Genomic DNA, 16,656 nt, shown 5'->3' with positions numbered 1-16,656 from the left:
TAAATAATAGGAGTTTGATAAAACAGAATTCTCATCATATAAATAGCATAGGTATAATTGTATATAATATTATCACAACAACTAGATATCACACATGAGGAAAATAAAAGAATGCTTAGAAATAAAATACAAGCCAACCAACCCACCGATCACTCGCATTTGCCTTGACAGCTCGAAAACGCGGCCCATCTGACGTCATTTCCCGCTCCCATTTCTTTCTCTCGACTTCGGCGGTTTTGTTCGCTGCGTAGCTACGAAAGGGTTCGATTTAGCGTCAACTGTCGATCTGCACCTCGGCTTTGATGGCATTTTTTCTTTCCTATAGTACCCCCGCCACTCTTTGAAAATTCCACCTAAAAGGAAAAAACGATCCACCCCAAATATTGGGTTTTATTCTCACGTAAGTACCTATTAGCTATCTAGCTTGCTAACTGGCTAGGTAAGTGGCTAACGTTAACTGATCAAGGAGGGAAAGTAGCTAGTGTTAGCCGCAGTTAGCTAGTTAGGCAACGAACGAACTAGCTAACGCCTGACTGTCATTATAGTCGTCATTCATCAAATGTATTTAGCTAGCTACTTTAGTTTACTAGAGATTACCATAGCTAGCTTGCCAACTGTGCTATCTAGATAATTAACACATTAGCTACTATTACTTTGAAAACGTTATCATGGTGTTTATAGCTAACTAGCTAATCCTTAGACGCCATATATGACTGTTAGCACTCGGAGTCTAATTTACAGCCATTTCTCACACAGGGTTAACTAATGTTAGCCTGCTGAGTTGGCGTGTAATGTAAGTTAACGTTAGCTGGCTAGCTAGCAATGGACGGTTTGTTTTGACATTTCAGTGTTTTGTTATTTTGAAAACACAGCAGTGGTACAATCAATACCTATTTAGTTGAGGTTGGAACTTAGTTAACAACATTTGAACATATTAGACAAGGTACAACGTGGCACTTGAATTCATTGTCATTGTAGAATTTAGAAATAATGATTTGAGATCATGAAAACCCTAACAACCTAAAGAGTATTTCACACCTGTTTAGATGTTCTACGCTATGCAAACCACCAGTGTCTAACAATCAATTAACCAATGTCTTGCTTTACCATTCAATATTTAATTTGATCTAATATAATCCTCAGAGCCAGCTTTGCCTCTCTTTCCTCTTGACTCAACTGTATCATATTGTGTTCTGTGCAGGTGTACAATTACTACCCAGAGGGCTTAGGGGCGGCTCTCCGCCGAGAGCCGTTCGACTTCAACGCTGAGCCACCTTGGGATCCTAGCTGATAGTGGGGGAGCTCCATCTCCTAACTCGTCCATGTGAGTAGACATCAGGTCACGTAGGAGGAGTACTGATCTCGGTACAGTTTAGCCTTTTAGATCATAATAAATATAAAATACTATGGACAGGGGGACCCTGATCCTAGATCAGCACTCCTACTCTGAGACGCTTTGTGAATACGGGCTCAGGTCACGCTGACACCATAATAACCCAAACGTCCTTGTGGTGACTGTTGTAATAACAATTGCATAGTGTTGGGCTACTTTTATCTGATGCTCTCTGTCCCTGTTGTTACTGGTGACTGGTTATATCCAGCAACAGAGAGGAGGGGCCACTCAGCCATTAGTCATAGTTGTAACACAATGCTTCCAGTCTTCACCTATAACCTAAATATTATGATTTCTTTGTGCATGTCATGTGGTAAGCCTACTGTTAGATTTGTGATACGTTTGTATTTCCTCCCAAGTCTTTGCCCCAATGAAGTTGGTGGTCTGTAGAGTTAAGCAGTTTTCCAAGTTGCACAAACGTTATTGTCCATTAACCAAAAAGAGACTATAATTTGTGACCTTTGATCTTTTGTCTTGGTTGTAGTGGGTTGTTGTCAGGGTTTTCACAGACTGCTGAGATGTTGTTTTAGTCATGCCACGGCAGGCCGGTGTCTTGGAGCCGTTCCAGCTTGCTATCATGAAGCTGTCTCTGTTTTTGAACTGCCAATACGAGGCTCCCAGCCACAGAACAGAGACAGGGAGACACACAGCACCCTTATGATCACAATAGTCCAACCCGGCTGAGCGACACTGCACCCCTCTGATCACCGACAGTGGTCTGGTCCAGCCGTCAGACATTGCAGTCTGTGAGGCCAATCAACCAGACATTGTGTCTCCGCACTGCACCTCAAACACCGAGTGCACATCTGGCCCAGACCCAGGCTCACAATGCTGTACTGACTGACGCATTATGTAACATTATCGAAAGCAGAGATCTGTCATCCCATGCTGCTGGTATAATGCCATCAAAAGAAACCTTTATGGGTCACTGCCAGCGGGATTAATGCTAATTGTCGGGAATAATTGAAAGTAAACAAGTAAACAAACTCCATGCCCCAGAGCTCTTGTTTTCACAGTGGCTGTCCAGACACCCAGGGCTCCCCCATACGCAACCCCCCCGTAACGTGATTTCCACCTCGACCTCTGAATGGCTGCCCTCACAAATAGCTTGGTTCACAGCGGGAAACCATCCTAAAGGCTTAACTGGTCCAACTAAGTGTAACATGTAGAGAAAAGTAGGCCAACTGCCTTTGCCCTTTTCTGTAAAATAATTCCCTATTTCTTTCCCACCATTTTTGTAATGATTAAATGGATCTCATTTTCCCCATCCACTTCAATAGTTATATTTCATGCTGCCTCTCTTCCTGTGTTTTCCAGTTTGCTGCATACTATCTATGACCCCAAGGGCTCAGAGAGAGACCACTTTACCCAGGGGCTCAGAGAGAGACCACTTTACCCAGGGGCTCAGAGAGAGACCACTTTACCCAGGGGCTCAGAGAGAGACCACTTTACCCAGGGGCTCAGAGAGAGACCACTTTACCCAGGGGCTCAGAGCGAGACCACTTTACCCAGGGGCACAGAGAGAGACCACTTTACCCAGGGGCTCAGAGAGAGACCACTTTACCCAGGGGCTCAGAGAGAGACCACTTTACCCAGGGGCTCAGAGAGAGACCACTTTACCCAGGGGCTCGGAGAGAGACCACTTTACCCAGGGGCTCGGAGAGAGACCACTTTACCCAGGGGCTCGGAGAGAGACCACTTTACCCAGGGGCTCGGAGAGAGACCACTTTACCCAGGGGCTCGGAGAGAGACCACTTTACCCAGGGGCTCGGAGAGAGACCACTTTACCCAGGGGCTCGGAGAGAGACCACTTTACCCAGGGGCTCGGAGAGAGACCACTTTACCCAGGGGCTCAGAGAGAGACCACTTCACCCAGGCAAAATTCTTTATGATTAGCAGACAGTTGAGATGAAGGGACTAGCTGACGAACCAAACTACTCCGTCGCCCTGCTGGAGGGAACCACGGCCCTCAGCGACGTGGTTGAGAATCACATTTATGAACAAACACTGGTAAGTACTGTAAAGATACATTCTCTGTACATTAAAATACTTGCACGTTTTGAAGTCTTGCTACTTTATAGCGTATCAAAGTTGTGCCCATGGAAATGACAGAAATAGATTGATAAATTCAAGCAATCACCACTTAAACATATTGATTCAGGATGTGACAAATACAATGCTGCTGTGTAAAACTGTGTGCCAGTCTCCTCCTACTTTGTTGAAGTGGCAGGTTAATGAGTCATTGTGCCTGCTGACCACGCTCTATATGCTTTCAATTCACACCAGTGGAAAAATGAGGTTGCGGATTGCTCTTATTTAATTGTATGGTGTTTGATGAGCGACAGTAAGAATAATCAGTCATTGTGTACTTGACATATACAGGTGAATGACATTATAGCATGCCAGACAGCCAGTAAACCTGTCATGTTTTTCTTCCTCTCTCAGGCTGAGAAGAATGCGTTCTTCGTGGCAGACTTGGGGGTCCTTATGAGGCAACATGTTCGCTGGCGAACCCACATGCCCCAGATGCGTCCCTTCTACGCTGTCCAAGCCAACAGTAGCCTGGCTGTCATTGAGATCCTAGCTGCTCTCGGCACTGGCTTCATCTGCACCAACAAGGTGCCTGCAGTGCTCTCTCCCACTACTACTGTCATAGCACTGCAATAGCATCACAGACAACCTGTCCAGATCAAATCATATTTTAGTGTAGGCTAACTTACGGGTCCTTTTCCACAGCTTTAGGATGTGTTTTTAAGTTAAATACATTTTTATAGATGCATCTCGTAACTTCCAATGGCTTACATCAGTTGCAGCTTCTCACAGCTCTGTTCAGGATCAATTTGTTGGGCCAATTACTGCTTTATAACTGCTTCATAAGTCAACTGGCCTCTACTCACAGAAAATAGGAAGGAGCGCCATCTAGTGGAGAAATTTCTCGCTGCCACAGTGCATTGCTCCTTCACAACTTAGATCTGTAATATCAATGTTGTTGTTTTTGTGTCTTTTCAGTATGAGTTGGAGCTTGTGCAGGGCAATGGCGTTCTCTCTGAAGACATTATTTACAGCGGTGTGTGTAAGCAGCTCTCCCAGATCAAGTACGCAGCTAAAAACGGCATCGACTTCCTGGTGTGTGACAACGAGGCCGAGCTACGCAAGATCGCTCGCTGCCATCCCCGTGCCAAGTAGGTGTCCATGTAAACTGTTATTACAACTGTTATTTTAAAAGTCCATATTTCATACTCTACAATACAACTACAATGGCTATAGATATTAAATACCTAAAAACAATAATCTCTCGCCGTCTCTGCTCAGACTGCTGCTGCAAGTGGCCACAGAGGCTTCCAGCGAGGGTGAGGAGATGGGCATGACGTTTGGCTCCAAGCTGAAGGACTGCAGACACCTGCTGGAGAGTGCCAAGGAGCTAGGCCTGCAGGTGGTGGGGGTCAGGTGAGTCCTTCTGCAACACCACCCTTCCTCTCTAGTCATCGTTCATTATTATATTCTAGGTTTTTCTCTCTTATTGTCTTTTAATTATGGGCTAATGAATTAAACTGTGCCTGTCTGTCCAATACTATTTTCACCCTGAGAAGAAAATAGTTTATTGTATCATCAGAGATTGACCATCGGACAATTCAGCAGTATTTTTTGTTTGCCTGAAGAATATAGCCACTTGCCCGAAAATGTGAAAATAGTTGTTTACACCCAAATTGCCGTAACTTGTCGGTCACTTAACAACAGGGAGGTTTGCGCTGCTCGAGCTTAAAACTTTGTTCTGGTTCAAGATTTCAACGCGCAGCTCACACCCGAGATCAATAGGAAATAGTGGCTAGCGCTCTGCTCGCGCTGACCAAAAGTTAAGCTTCCAGTTTAGCAGGTAAAAAAAAGCGCCAGTGTAGCCCCTGTTTGGCTACTTGAATTCAGTTTTAAAAAATCGCCTGCCTAATGAAGCTGCCCAGCTGCCATAAATTGGCCGTCTTTCACTTAAACAATGGGGATGAACCAGACAGATCCGTTTTAGGTTAGGCCTAATGGAATTTTTAGCATTTTTGTTTGCATTATTTTCTTTATCACTTTGGGCAACCTCAGAGCAGGCTCAACTTGCCTGACTGCTCAGTTTACGTTCCTCAGTCAATCTCTGATCATATTGTATTCTCATGACGTCATCATTATCCCCATGATGCAGGTTCCACATTCCCAGCTCCTGTGACGACCCTCAGGCCTACAATCATGCAGTGTCTGACGCTCGCTGTATCTTTGACATGGGGGTGAGTTAGCTAGTGCTTACATTATGGGACTTTGAATGTGCATAATATGTGAAGGAACCTCCTGTTATATATTTTTTTGAAGTTTACAAGTATTTTTCTTTAATGTTGTTTTCAGGAGGATATTGGCTTCAGTATGACAATCCTGGATATTGGAGGTGGATTCAGCGGCTCAGAGACTCAGCTGAAACAGGTCATTATTGTATAATAGTTAGCTCGTTACATAATGCTGATTTAGATGATTACTTCAGCTGTATTAATACGTGATTCAGTCAGTCAATGGTCACAAGCCACTTCACCCTCTTCCTGACGTCAGGCCTGTACTAGTAATGTATTTTTCCAAAGGAAAGCCTTCACACAGCTTTCCTTTGAATTTGAGCAAACACACACACACTCTCTCTCTCTCTCTATTGAATGCCTGTTAGGCTGAAGGTGCAGTTTTTTTCCTCTGGTAACAGATTAACAGTGCAGTCAGGCCGTTGTTGGACCTGTACTTCCCTGCATCGTCTGGCGTCTCCATCATGGCAGAGCCTGGCAGTTACTACGTGTCCTCCTCCTTCACCCTGGCTGTCAACATCATCGCTAAGGAAGTAGGCGCCCGGGATCTTCATGGCAATCACGGTCAGTGGCAGTACCTTCTCAATACCTAGCATATGAAGTCAAATGCACTTCCATGGTGTGGTGGGCTGGTCAAAATCAGTGCTATAGTAAATGTGGTTCAGCAGACCTAGATGCTCCAGCAGACCAGCACATACCTGTACTACTATTGTGTCTTATGACTGTTGTTTGCCATACCTCTTTACAGATGAACCATCTCCCAACGATGAGCCAGAGTTCCTGTACTACATGAACGATGGGGTGTACGGCTCTTTCACTGGCAAGCTAGCAGACAATGTGATTCCAGCCCCGGCTCTGCCTAAGGTGAGTTTTGGCTTCAGGGCTTAGTAAACTAAATCTCAAACAAAATGACTAATGAAATGACAACGATTCTGCATTTCATGATTTTGCATCACCAAGGAAAGATTCAGTTCAATTCAATTTCCCGTCTCAAACACCCTGTAGTGAATATTAGGCTACATCCCAAATCGAAACCCTATTACCTATTTAGTCATTTTAACCATGGCCCATACGTCTCTCTAAATGTCCCTGGATGTTCCAGAGCGGTGGGTCCGAGGAACCGGTGTTTGCCAGCAGTCTGTGGGGTCCGTCGGGTGATGAGCTGGACCAGGTGGTGGATCAGTGTCTGCTGCCAGAGCTCAGTGTGGGAGACTGGCTGATCTTCAACAACGCTGGGGCTTATAGCCTGGGCCCTCCGTCCACTTTCACAAATTCACCCAGACCCCCCGTCTACTACACCATCTCTACTGGAGACTGGTAAGAGACAGACGAATATCAGGGTCAGGCTGGCACTGTCACTGTTTGAAATGGGAAGCTGTTGAGTATTTGATTTGATTTATTGGTTGAGGTGAGTTTCCTCCATTTTAATGTATGTAAAGTTCTTTCACCATCTGGAAAAGTGTTATTAAATTACATCCATTTATTTATTTGGGACCTACTGATATTTATTTTAACAGTTGTATGCTGCCATTGGCTTTGTTTTTTCTATATTGTTTTGGTAGTCTTTTGAAGTGAAGAGAATGCTTTTCAACAAGTTTTGTTTGTTGTTGTTAACAGGTTTGAGATGCAGGACGCTGGTATCACACAGGACATCAGCATGAAGAACTTCTCTCTGGTCCCCTGCTTCCTCCACTCCGGCCAATCAGACGAAGCCCTGTCTGTCCCAGCTTAGGCCAGTTGAACCAACCCCATGTCTCTGCTGTGCTGACCTCACCCGGTCATCATTCCAATGGGAGGAAAAGACTGAATGGTGCTTGCTGGCTGAAAGCTTTTTATTATTCATTTCATACGGAATTGAGCTTTTTTGGGGGTGGGGGGGTCGGCGGTCGGCAGACTGAATTGTTGATGACAAGCCCTATACAGTATGTTGTTGGCTCTCTCAAGGAATAGCACAGGTGTTCTTTCCTTTCCACATTCAATAAAATAGTATGCAACAAAATGGATGAGTCTGTAGGGATGGAACTCCCACCTGTGTGGGTATCCCATGCGGTTACAGTTTACAAATAGTAAATACATCAAATGGAATTTAAAAGTTAATATTTGAAACATGTATTATATTGCCTATATGTCTCCTTTTGCCAGTCTTGTAAATTCAATTGTCTACCTACTCAAATTGGAGCAGTTGTTTATTTTAACAAAACCTGATGTTTTAAAGCCATTTTTGGATGCTTCGCTAAAAACATATTTATGTATATTTATGGTTTTATTGGTTGTGTCGGGTTTTTTTTTGTGCTATGAATATCTGATCCCCTGACATTTATGATCAGTCAATATTTAAAAGGGGGCATACTGTAACTAAAATGCATCCCTAATGACACCCTATTCCATATTTAGTGCACTACTTTTGACCAGAGCACTATCTAGGGAATCGTGTCATTTGGGATGCATATAACAGTAAAGTGCCTCAGCTCAGATGAAGGGGAACTCCATTTGACTCAAGCAATATGAGTACAGAATGTCATTCACCAAGCATCTCGTTGATAGGGAGCTTGCACTCACACTCTAAATATAGACCATCTTGAGACAATTATCATAATGCAACATTGATGTGTCATTTGTTTTTTTAAATTCCTGTTCCTTCCTTACAAGTCTCTGTGGAAAGAATTGTGCAACATCTGTGAATTGGTCTCCAGTTTTGCCTAAAGTAAATTAATATAAAAGCTCTCGTTGACTGAATCATAATGTGTATGTGTTGTTCTTGCTGGTAAAATTTGAATTTTCACCCACTGCTTAGTAACAGCACTGTTATACCGGTAACATGAGTCACTATACCCGAACATACTCAGTGGCCAGTTTATTGGGTACACCCATCTAGTACCGGGTCGGACCCCCCTTTGCCTCCAGAACAGCCTGAACAGGGAAACATTGCTCAATTGGTATCGAGACCTAACGTGTACCAGGAAAACATTCCCCACACCATTCTGCCACCAGCCTGTACCGTTGACACCAGGCAGGATGGGGCCATGGACCCGTGCTGCTTACGATAACTCTTGACTCTGCCATCAGCATGACGGAACCGGGATTCGTCAGACCAGGTAAAGTTTTTCCACTCCTCAATTGTCCAGTGTTGGTGATCGCATGCCCAGTGGAGCCGCTTCTTCTTGTTTTTAGCTGATAGGAGTGGAACCTGGTGTGGGTGCCTGCTGCAATAGCCCATTCATGACAAGGACCGACGAGTTTTGCGTTCTGAGATGCTGTTCTGCACACCACTGTTGTACGCCGTTATTTGCCTGTTTGTGGCCCGCCTGTTAGCTTGCATGATTCTTGCCATTCTCCTTAGACCTCATCAATGAGCAGTTTTCGTCCACAGGACTGCCGCTGACTGAATGTATTTTGTTTGTCGCACCATTCTCGGTAAACCCTAGACACTGTCGTGTGTGAAAAGCCCAAAAGGCCGGCTGTTTCTGAGATACAGGAACCGGCGCGCCTGGCACCGACGATCATACCACGCTTAAAGTTGCTTAGGTCACTCATTTTGCCCATTCTAACGTTCAATTGAACAGTAACTGGATGCCTGTCTGCCTGCTTTATATAGCAGCCCACATGAATCGGTCTCTGTAGGAGTGAACCATTTTCGGAAATGTGGTGGTGTACCTAAAAAACTGGCAACCGAGTGTATATTCCACTAGAACAGGGTGTGTTGTCTATTTTCGACCAAAGATTAACAATGTTTAGTAAATGGTTGTATGTTTACACTACACAGAAAGTGAATGCCTCTCAATGGAAGGAAACTCCGGTGACCTCTCATCTACTATTCAGTCACAACACAGCCTTGAACTGACACAGATACGTGCCCAGACAGGGGTATACTACAAAGCAGGATCGATGAGCTTTGGGCCGCTAACTTTAATAAACAACCAGAAATAACAGTTGATTTTCTGGTTCATTAAGAAAGCTAAATATACATACACTATATAGTATGTGGACACCCCTTCAAATTAGTGGATTTTGCTATTTCAGCCACACCCGTTGCTGACAGGTGTATAAAATCGAGCACACTGTCATGCCATCTCCATAGACAAACATTGGCAGTAGAATGGCCTTACTGAAGAGCTCAGTGACTTACAATGTAGCACAGTCATAGGATGCCACCTTTCCAACAAGTCAGTTCGTCAAATTTCTGCCCTGCTAGAACTGCCCCGGTCAACTCTAAGTGCTGTTATTGTGAAGTAGAAATGTCTAGGAGCAACAACGGCTCAGTAGCGAAGTTGTAGGCCACACAAGCTCACAGAACAGGACCGCTGAAGCGCACAGCGCGTAAAAAAAATCATCTGTCCTCGGTTGCAACACTCCCTACCGAGTTCCAAACTGCCTCTGGAAGCAACGTCAGCACAAGAACTGTTCGTCGGGAGATTCATGAAATGGGTTTCCATGGCCGAGCAGCCGCACACAAGCCTAAGACCACCATGTGCAATGCTGAGCGTCGGCTGGAGTGGTGTAAAGCTCGCCGCCATTGGACTCGAGCAGTAGAAACGCGTTCTCTGGAGTGATGAATCAAGCTTCACCATCTGGCAGTATGATGGAAGAATCTAGGTTTGGCGGCTGCCCCAATGCATAGTGCCAACTGTAAAGTTTGGTGGAGGAGAAATAATGGTCTGGGGCTGTTTTTCATGGTTCGGGCTAGGCCCCTTAGTTCCAGTGAAGGGAAATCTTAACACTACAGCATACAATGACATTTTAGACGATTCTGTGCTTCCAACTTTGTGGCAACAGTTTGGGGAAGGCCCTTTCCTGTTTCAGCATGATAATGCCCACGTGCACAAAGCGAGGTCCATACAGAAATTGTTTGTCGAGATCGTTGTGGAAGAACTTGACTGGCCTGCACAGAGCCCCGGCTTCAACCTCATCGAACGCCTTTGGGATGAATTGGAACGCTGACTGCGAGCCAGGCCTAATCGCCAAACCTCACTAATGCTCGTGGCTGAATGAAAGCAAGTCCCTGCAGCAATGTTCCAACATCTAGTGCAGTGGTATTCAACACTTACCCTACTGGTTTTGTTTTACCTAATAATTAATTGCACACACCTGGTGTCCCAGGTATAAATCAGTCCCTGATTAGAGGGGAACAATGAAAAAAAAAAAGCTGTGGATGTGGCTTCCAGGTCCAGAGTTGAATTTGAGGGATCTATTGGAAAGCCTTCCCAGAAGAGTGGAGGCTGTTATAGCAGCAAAGGGGGGACCAACTCCATATTAATGCCCATGATTTTGGAATGAGATGTGACAAGCAGGTGTCCACATTATTTTGGTAGTGTATGTGTTATTGGTTGTTGAGCCAGTTAGACCATGCCCATTTGAAGTTTATTTTTCTAAAAACTAAAAAAAGTTAGTTCAGAATATTCAGGCAAGTTAGCTGGCTAATTCCTTTATCTTGCTTTGTAGTATACCCCTCAGTTCAGTAATGCAACACATACCCTCTCACAATTCAACACAAATACAACAAACTAGTGAAGTTTTACACCTTTTATTTCACCTGTAACAAAATAATAAAAATGTTTAATTTAGTCAAGTTAAATATACAAACTTTTCTCTTAACATTCTTTCTTTGGCCAAACATAATTCTAATGAATATTAAATATAGTGGATTCGGCACATTCAGTAGGTAGAAAAACAATTAATGCACAAGATCTAATAGTCAAGCATAGTTTTGCAATCCATAACAACGGTAATTTACTTATTTGATAGGCTCAGAGATTCTGAAAAAGAGTCTATTTATAGCTCTAGTTGTTCACAGATTTGACTTCTACATTTCTGTGCCCTGCTCCACACTTTGGAGGTTGCTACAGAAAGAGCTGACAGTTGCCACCACCACAACCACATGCAAAGAGGTTTATCTTGTCTTGTCTTGTCTGTAGTTCAAAGCACAGTTGTAAACAATAATATTTGCATCCCGTGTAGCTCAGTTGGTAGAGCATGGCGTTTGCAACGCCAGGGTTGTGGGTTCGTTTCCCACTGTGGACCAGTATGAAAAAATAAAAATAATAATGTATGCACTCAAGTAAGTCGGTCTGGATAAGAGCGTCTGCTAAATGACTAAAATGTAAAAAATGCATAATCTTCAACAAGTAAGAGTTCATCAAACTCAATGTAAAGGAGTAAAACCCTGCTATCATTCATCACACATTGAAACGCTAATAACAACATAATCTCTCAAGTGGACCTGAATGAAATATGAAATTGTAAGTCAAGAAACTTTAAACACGTCTAACAATTCTATAGTTCTATAAGAATTCAACATGTAATTAATTGCATTGAAGTGAGCAGTATCACAGTGAATGAGTTCCTTCCTATTTAATGAAGAAACAGCTTATTCTACAGTGTCTTTAAGGCAACAGTTTGTTCAGGGCAGAGAACGAAGGAACGGTGCCAAAAACACTGCATGTGTAACATCACCGCTGTGACGGACTCCCACCTTCTTGGTGGCTAGGTGTCGACGGGCGTGCTTGGCCAGGTGGTCGCTACGCATGAAGCGGCTGTGGCACATGGGGCAGGCGAAGCGCTTCTCTCCCGTGTGGGTTCTACGGTGGCGTGATAGCTCGTCGGACCGGGCGAAGCGTCTCTCACAGCCTTCCCACCTACACTTGAAAGGTTTCTCACCTGAACAGAACACATAGAGGAAAGACTAGTGTTACACAAAAACACACAGTCAGCCATACAGGCCAAGAGGGGGGATTACCTGACCTTGTTATTACGCCATGTAAGGAGGTCTTTGAACATTGTGGCTGTAGTGCAATTACAGCACCATTAAAGTAGCAAGAGGAGGCCAAAGAAAATAACACTAACTTTACAAAAACCTGAGATAACCTCTGTTGTTATTTCTACAATATGTAATGCTTGTGTTACTTGTAAAGAAAAAGGCAACTACCTGAACTTGTAACATTTAAACCTGACTCCCCACCAGCCCTGTCTTACCTGTGTGAGTCCTCATGTGGGCCTTGAGGTGGGAGCTCTTAAAGTAGGTCTTGCCACAGTCCTCGTGGGGGCAGATATGGCTGCGGACTCTGGACACCTCAGCGGGCTGCGGGCTGCTCCGCTGGACCACTGAGGTGAAGCCTGGCGCTGGGGCGATGGCTGGCAGCTTGGTGCCACCAGGGGTCAGCACTGACGGCTGGATCAGGACAACTGGCCGGGGAACCAAGAAGATGATAGGGCCCTTTGTCACCTGGTCACCCATGAAGAAGACTGAAGGAGGACCAACTGCTACTGACTGTTGTTGGTGACTGGTGGCCTCCACCATGGTGGTGGTGACCATTGGAATATGACTGTTCGTTGCAGTAGGCACAGCAGGTAGTATCTGGCAGTAAACCGGAACAGGAGAAGGAGAAACCCCACAGTTGACAGGGGACACCGATGTAGGCTGGTGGAATTTACCAACAGAGGCTGGCAGAGTCACAGTAACCGGAGCCTGGGTGGCAGCTGGTGCAGCAGAGGAGTCAAGGGGTGTCATGTTCCCTTTGGAGTCCCTGTCAGATAGCCTATCTGCCAGGGGGTTGTTGGTGCTGTCTGGGCTTGGCTGGGGCTGATGGGGCCGGGGTTGGGGTAGTCTGTGCTCCAGGGGGGCGGCTGGACAGATGCTCCAGCTGCAGTGCTGTGCATCTGCAGTGTGACGGATCACACTGGTGGCCTGTGATCGGGACTGGCTGACTGTCTGTGTCAAGCCCTGCTGTTCTGGCCGTGGGTTATGGCTCTGGCACCAGGAGGTCTGTACTGCCACTGGATGCTGCAGCACTGTCTCTGGAGCAGGATGACTGTAAATGGCCTCAAAGTTTGGCGGGCTGTATGGTGGGGTCATACACTGAGACGGAGGGTAAAAAAAAACAAGGAAGTGGTTACGAAACGATATAATCTCTACATTGTGAGATTATATTTATTACATTTCACTTAGTATGGAGCATTATCACAGTAAATGTATGTGACAGAACTTGAGAGAACACACACAAGTAACACAGGAAATTTACCAGAGACTCTTGGACCTCAGCCGGGTCAAGTGAGAGACGAGAGTCATCCTCTGAGAAGTCAGAGGAAGGGGTCAGAGGTCGGAACTCTCTGTGCTTGAAACTCCTGGAAGTCCTGGCTTTCCTGTGGGCGTTCATGAACATAAGAGCCTCCACCGCCTCCATGTCTCCCATGGCCATAGGGTGACACTGGGACTCTTCCTGGTTCTGACTGCCAGGGTAGTACAGCTCATCAACTTCCATGGTGTCACTCTGTTAACAGATAAAGGAATATACACTGAGTGTACAAAACATTAAGAGCACCTGCTCTTTCCTTGACATTGACTGACCAGGTGAATCCAAGTGAAAGCTATGATCCCTTATTAATGTCACTTGTTAAATCCACTTCAATCAGTGTAGATGAAGGGGAGGAGACAGGTTAAATAAAGATTTTTAAGCCTTGAGACATTTGAGATATGGATTGTGTATGTACGCTCAACAGCCAGCCAACTTGACACAATTGTGGGAAGCATTGGAGGCAACATGGGCCAGCATCCCTGATACAGGACTATTAAGGCCCAGTGCACTACTTTTGTGGTAAAATATATATATATATATATATATATATGTTTTATTCCGATTTTCAGGTGGCGCTGCAGCACCCTCAGCACCCCTACTTCCTGCGGCTATGGTTCTGAGGGCAAAAGAGGGGGTGCAATTCAATTTTAGAAAGGTGTTCCGAATGTTTGTTATACTCAGTGTATCTCATCATAATGTCATGTACTTAGTCCCTGTGATTCATAATGATCCTTTCTCTGACTCCGAGGACACATAAGCTCATTGGACATGGGTTGAAATTTGATATTACAAAATATCAAATGCTTAATGTGAAATATGAAATGATTTTTGTCAATGACTTTTCTGTCTATAAAGAAGCAAAAAAAATGATGATTGGAACAACTGTCATTATTCTTCAGCTGGTTAATAAACACAATGTTCATACTGTATCAGTAGCTTTTCTCTATACACTCTTAAGTAAATATTTAGATACCTAACACAATTGATTCTTCTATTGATTTACTTGTCAACCAATACTAACAGAATATGTAAATCAGGGATGGGCAACTGGGCCTTTTGTAGGCTTGCGGATCAATTTCCAAAAAAGGGCCCCGACCCCCAAAAAATAAAAATGACTGCTGAGTTAGAATACACAAGGCACAATTTCGAAGTTTGGTTGTGCATCAGCAGGTTTTATCTTGATATGTCAGTCACTGACAGTCACTCAATTAGCCATGTCTGCTAACACTTTTTTGAGCGGCAAGTTAGTCTAGTCAGCTATCTAAACTTAGTAATCATGGCCGAATACCAACCAGGAACAGAGGGCACGTGCCCAGGGGCCTTAACCTCCAGGGGGCCCCCAATAATTTTGTTTGTCACTCTCACTCAGATATTATATTAACATAGCATTATTCATGGTAAACTGTGTAGAATTGCAGGAAATTCACTTTAAACTACTAACATTTCTCTCCACCCCATGGCTAAATGAGTAGAATTGCATGAAATGTGTTAAGAAAATTTCAAAATGTTCTCTGCCCTATGGGAAATGTGTAGAATTGCTTTAAAACTGCAACATTTTCTCTATAAGCAATGGCAAAATGTATAGAATTGCAGTAAATTAACTTTAAAACTAAAAAATGTCAAGTAAACAAGTAAAATGTTTTGCCAGAATGTTATGCTCTCTTAGGGCCAGCCCCGGCTATTGGTATAACGCATTTACTATAGTTAAGAGGGTTCAGTCATTTAACTGCACAAATGGATTGATTGCACAAATCAGTTGACTGCATGTGTGGGTATTGATGTCGGTACGCAGACCCGCCAGCCACTCTGCCCGCTCATGATGAGTTCAGAATTTCCGAGTGGCGCAGTGGTCTAAGGCACTGCATCACAGTGCCAGCTGTTTGCAACGCCAGGGGTTGTGGGTTCGATTCCCACAGGGGGTATGAAAAAAAAAATGTATGTACTGTAAGTCGCTCTGGATAAGAGCGTCTGCTAAATGACTAAAATGTAAAAAAAAAAAAATGTAACAGTGAGTGATCGGTTAGTGTCTCCCAGCACTTTGACCTTTAACACAGTTACCCCACAGATGCACTGGGCGTGCTGCTTATACAAACAGTCCCACACCCCCTCCCACAGGCTACTCAGAGAGATGGGACTCAAATCTACTGTCATACAAATTCAACTACATTTCAACATCCACTTATTAATTATTACTAAACAGATCTCACAAAGTTCTGTTTACATTCTAAACGTATTCCAAATAGATAAATTATCTTTTTTTTTTTTTTTTTACATCAACCAACATGACCCTAACGTTAGTGGTTTCCTAAATACTTCAGTGAGAATGAGGATTGTAGCTACTTACATTATTGTGGCGCTGGACAAAGGACGACATACATTTTCTCATATTCGGAGACAATGTATCGAATGTAACTTCACTGTGTTAATTAAGTGGTGTGTGACAGTCGGACTTGTGGTAAATGTTACAATATATGTTTCCCTTCTCCTTTTTCTAGTTCCATTCACCATAATTTCAAAGCGGTGGGTACAGAGGGGCCGGTCTCTACTTTCAGCCAATCAGACACAAAGGTGTGTTAGACAGGAACCAATAGGAGAAGAATCAACGCGTGATCAGGGGCTGATGTGGTCCGTGGAAACAGCGTGGTCCACAACCGCATCAGCGTGTGAAAATACCGCTGCGAGTTGAGTGAGTCACAGAAAACCCCTGACATGACAGTCCAATTTGGAAAGATCTGTTGTTTTCCAGACTACTGAACTACATCTGATAATACTTTAATGTTTATATTCTATTACATTATTTTATACACCTGATATTGTTAGTAAAAAAATAAAACATTCATTTTTTAAGTCAAGAAAACAATTATGTAGGCTATAG

At 44.0% G+C, this 16,656-nt stretch overlaps 2 protein-coding genes across 4 annotated transcripts; one reads left to right on the top strand and one right to left on the bottom strand.

Annotated features, from left to right (window-relative positions):
- The first annotated feature begins 201 nt into the window (after window positions 1-201).
- Window positions 202-8,448, top strand: LOC311120770 (antizyme inhibitor 1-like). 3 transcript variants are annotated; one of them, XM_084157891.1, is made up of 12 exons: window positions 202-400; window positions 1,202-1,324; window positions 3,290-3,403; window positions 3,839-4,012; window positions 4,403-4,575; window positions 4,706-4,840; window positions 5,577-5,658; window positions 5,774-5,848; window positions 6,114-6,276; window positions 6,461-6,576; window positions 6,815-7,029; window positions 7,330-8,448. In XM_084157891.1, the coding sequence occupies exons 3-12, from the start codon at window positions 3,302-3,304 to the stop codon at window positions 7,442-7,444; spliced, it is 1,350 nt and encodes a 449-aa protein (XP_084014017.1). In that variant the 5' UTR covers window positions 202-400; window positions 1,202-1,324; window positions 3,290-3,301; the 3' UTR covers window positions 7,445-8,448. The 3 variants fall into 3 exon arrangements, with proteins under 3 accessions (XP_084014017.1, XP_084014018.1, XP_084014016.1); XM_084157892.1 differs by having other exon boundaries at window positions 205-400; window positions 3,293-3,403; XM_084157890.1 differs by having other exon boundaries at window positions 233-400; window positions 2,711-3,403.
- Window positions 8,449-11,217: 2,769 nt separating this feature from the next.
- On the bottom strand, window positions 11,218-16,289 carry LOC311110193 (Krueppel-like factor 10). Its single transcript, XM_084152981.1, has 4 exons — window positions 16,126-16,289; window positions 13,728-13,976; window positions 12,682-13,564; window positions 11,218-12,366 (listed from the first exon to the last, which is right to left on the bottom strand). The coding sequence occupies exons 1-4, from the start codon at window positions 16,165-16,167 to the stop codon at window positions 12,110-12,112; spliced, it is 1,431 nt and encodes a 476-aa protein (XP_084009107.1). The 5' UTR covers window positions 16,168-16,289; the 3' UTR covers window positions 11,218-12,109.
- Window positions 16,290-16,656: the final 367 nt, after the last annotated feature.

The sequence above is a fragment of the Coregonus lavaretus genome, assembly GCF_964263955.1.
Source record: "Coregonus lavaretus genome assembly, chromosome: 3".
NCBI classification, from domain to species: domain Eukaryota; kingdom Metazoa; phylum Chordata; class Actinopteri; order Salmoniformes; family Salmonidae; genus Coregonus; species Coregonus lavaretus.
Note: the sequence above shows the minus strand (reverse complement) of the source record. Positions and strands in the feature narration are given on the sequence as shown.